General features: G+C 32.8%; 1 protein-coding gene across 1 annotated transcript; it reads right to left on the bottom strand.

Annotated features, from left to right (window-relative positions):
- LOC141639778 (uncharacterized) lies at positions 1-563 on the bottom strand. The gene is made up of 2 exons (XM_074448826.1): positions 462-563; positions 1-420 (listed from the first exon to the last, which is right to left on the bottom strand). The coding sequence occupies exons 1-2, from the start codon at positions 561-563 to the stop codon at positions 1-3; spliced, it is 522 nt and encodes a 173-aa protein (XP_074304927.1).
- Positions 564-1600: the final 1037 nt, after the last annotated feature.

The following is a 1600-nucleotide window of genomic DNA, read 5'->3' as shown; positions in this document are numbered from 1 at the left end:
TTAATAAATTCTATCTGTTTCATCAGCTAACTTTGCTCTACGCCTATGACCTTCAAGAAACTTTCCAAACTTGTGATTATGAAACCCGCACTTCGGAGCTACTTCCCACACACTAGAACTTCTATTTATCACCCTTATTGCAAATGGATATTCAAATCTCTTTGTTTTTGACTTTCTTTGCGGGTTCTCGGGATCTTTAGCATGACTTTTGTAAGGTCCAGAACGCTCACATGCAACGATTTTATACGGAGGACGCTTTTCCATGTGATACCTATACTTTACCAAATGAAACCCTAACCCTAACCCGTAAACAAGTTCATTACTATGGTCGATTGCTTCCTCAAAGGTGTTAAACGTATAATCAAATACAAAATTATCATTATAATCAACACCATCTCCTTGAGCATCTTCAACATTTACCTAATTAAAAAGGACCAAACGTGTGAAATACACGAACAAACCTGGGCTAAATCCTGTGAAAAACACGTCTGGGAAAATCGCTTTGCTATAATCACTATATGCAAAACCGCTTTCCTCGCCGTTTTCGTAACTATAATACTCATTGTTATATTGATAATGTTGTTCGGCATTCCAATCGTTATTAAATCAATTACCGTCATTGTTGTATGATTCAAATAGATAATCGAAAAATAGGTTATCATCACTCATTAAGGATTAATCGATAAAGTATTGTTAGAAATATTTTGGGAGATTCTACAATGTATCCTCGAGTTTTTCGGTTTTCTATGATGTACCCTGATCTCTATACATTAGTCTATACCATGACCTTATTTATTGTCTTTGATATGTTACTTTCTTAATTGATCTATTAAATCATTTATTTACCATTTCAATTACTCGATAACCTACTCATTTACTTATTAACTCGCCAAATTACCCATTAACCACCAAATAGTATACAAATCTAACCAAAAATTCATAAGATCTCCATTATCACTTCATGAATCATAACTAAGGTTTTTAATAGTAATTTATGCTTATGGAAAGTGATTTGTAATACTTTTCACTTAGGATGGTGTTAGAACACTAACAAGCTAGAATAAAGGTCAAAAAACGGTTGTTTGATAGTCATAAAGCTAATGGAGAGTTAAAGGAGATCATGATAGAGAAATAAGTAAGAAGTTTAAGGATACAATGTAGAACATAAAAATTGTAAGTGTACAACATAGAAAACCGAAAAACTCAAGGGTACACTGCAGAATATCCCAAATATTTTTTAGAAAGAGAAGGGCAAACTTGGAATGTCGGAAATGAAATTAGGGACAAAATGAGTAAAATAGGGGGCAGAATCAGCGCGTCTTGCTTCAGACCGGCAACATGACAATATTTCAGACGGACAACATGTTGTCATTTTACAATAAAATGTGGTTATTTTATGATAACTTGTTACCATTATTTTTCATATCATGTTCAGGGTAAAAAGTGACACCTCTAATTATAACATTTTGTGCATTAAATGGTTACATTTATTTAAAAAATGACAACATTTTATCCATCTTATTTCAAATGGAAAAACAGTCCGTCTGAAATAAGAATATGCGGGGGCGGAATATAGCAATTTTGATTACAAAATCTTAAA

This window comes from Silene latifolia, unplaced genomic scaffold (assembly GCF_048544455.1).
Source record: "Silene latifolia isolate original U9 population unplaced genomic scaffold, ASM4854445v1 scaffold_57, whole genome shotgun sequence".
Classification (NCBI taxonomy): domain Eukaryota; kingdom Viridiplantae; phylum Streptophyta; class Magnoliopsida; order Caryophyllales; family Caryophyllaceae; genus Silene; species Silene latifolia.
This window is presented reverse-complemented; position numbering and strand designations above follow the sequence as displayed.

What these genes read in the sequence shown, in the direction of transcription:
- LOC141639778 (XM_074448826.1), bottom strand. Translation starts at nt 563, where the DNA reads ATGAGTATTATAGTTACGAAAACGGCGAGGAAAGCGGTTTTGCATATA. An exon ending in TTTCACAGGATTTAGCCCAG is followed by an intron (nt 421 to 461) that starts GTTTGTTCGTGT and finishes CTTTTTAATTAG; the next exon opens with GTAAATGTTGAAGATGCTCA.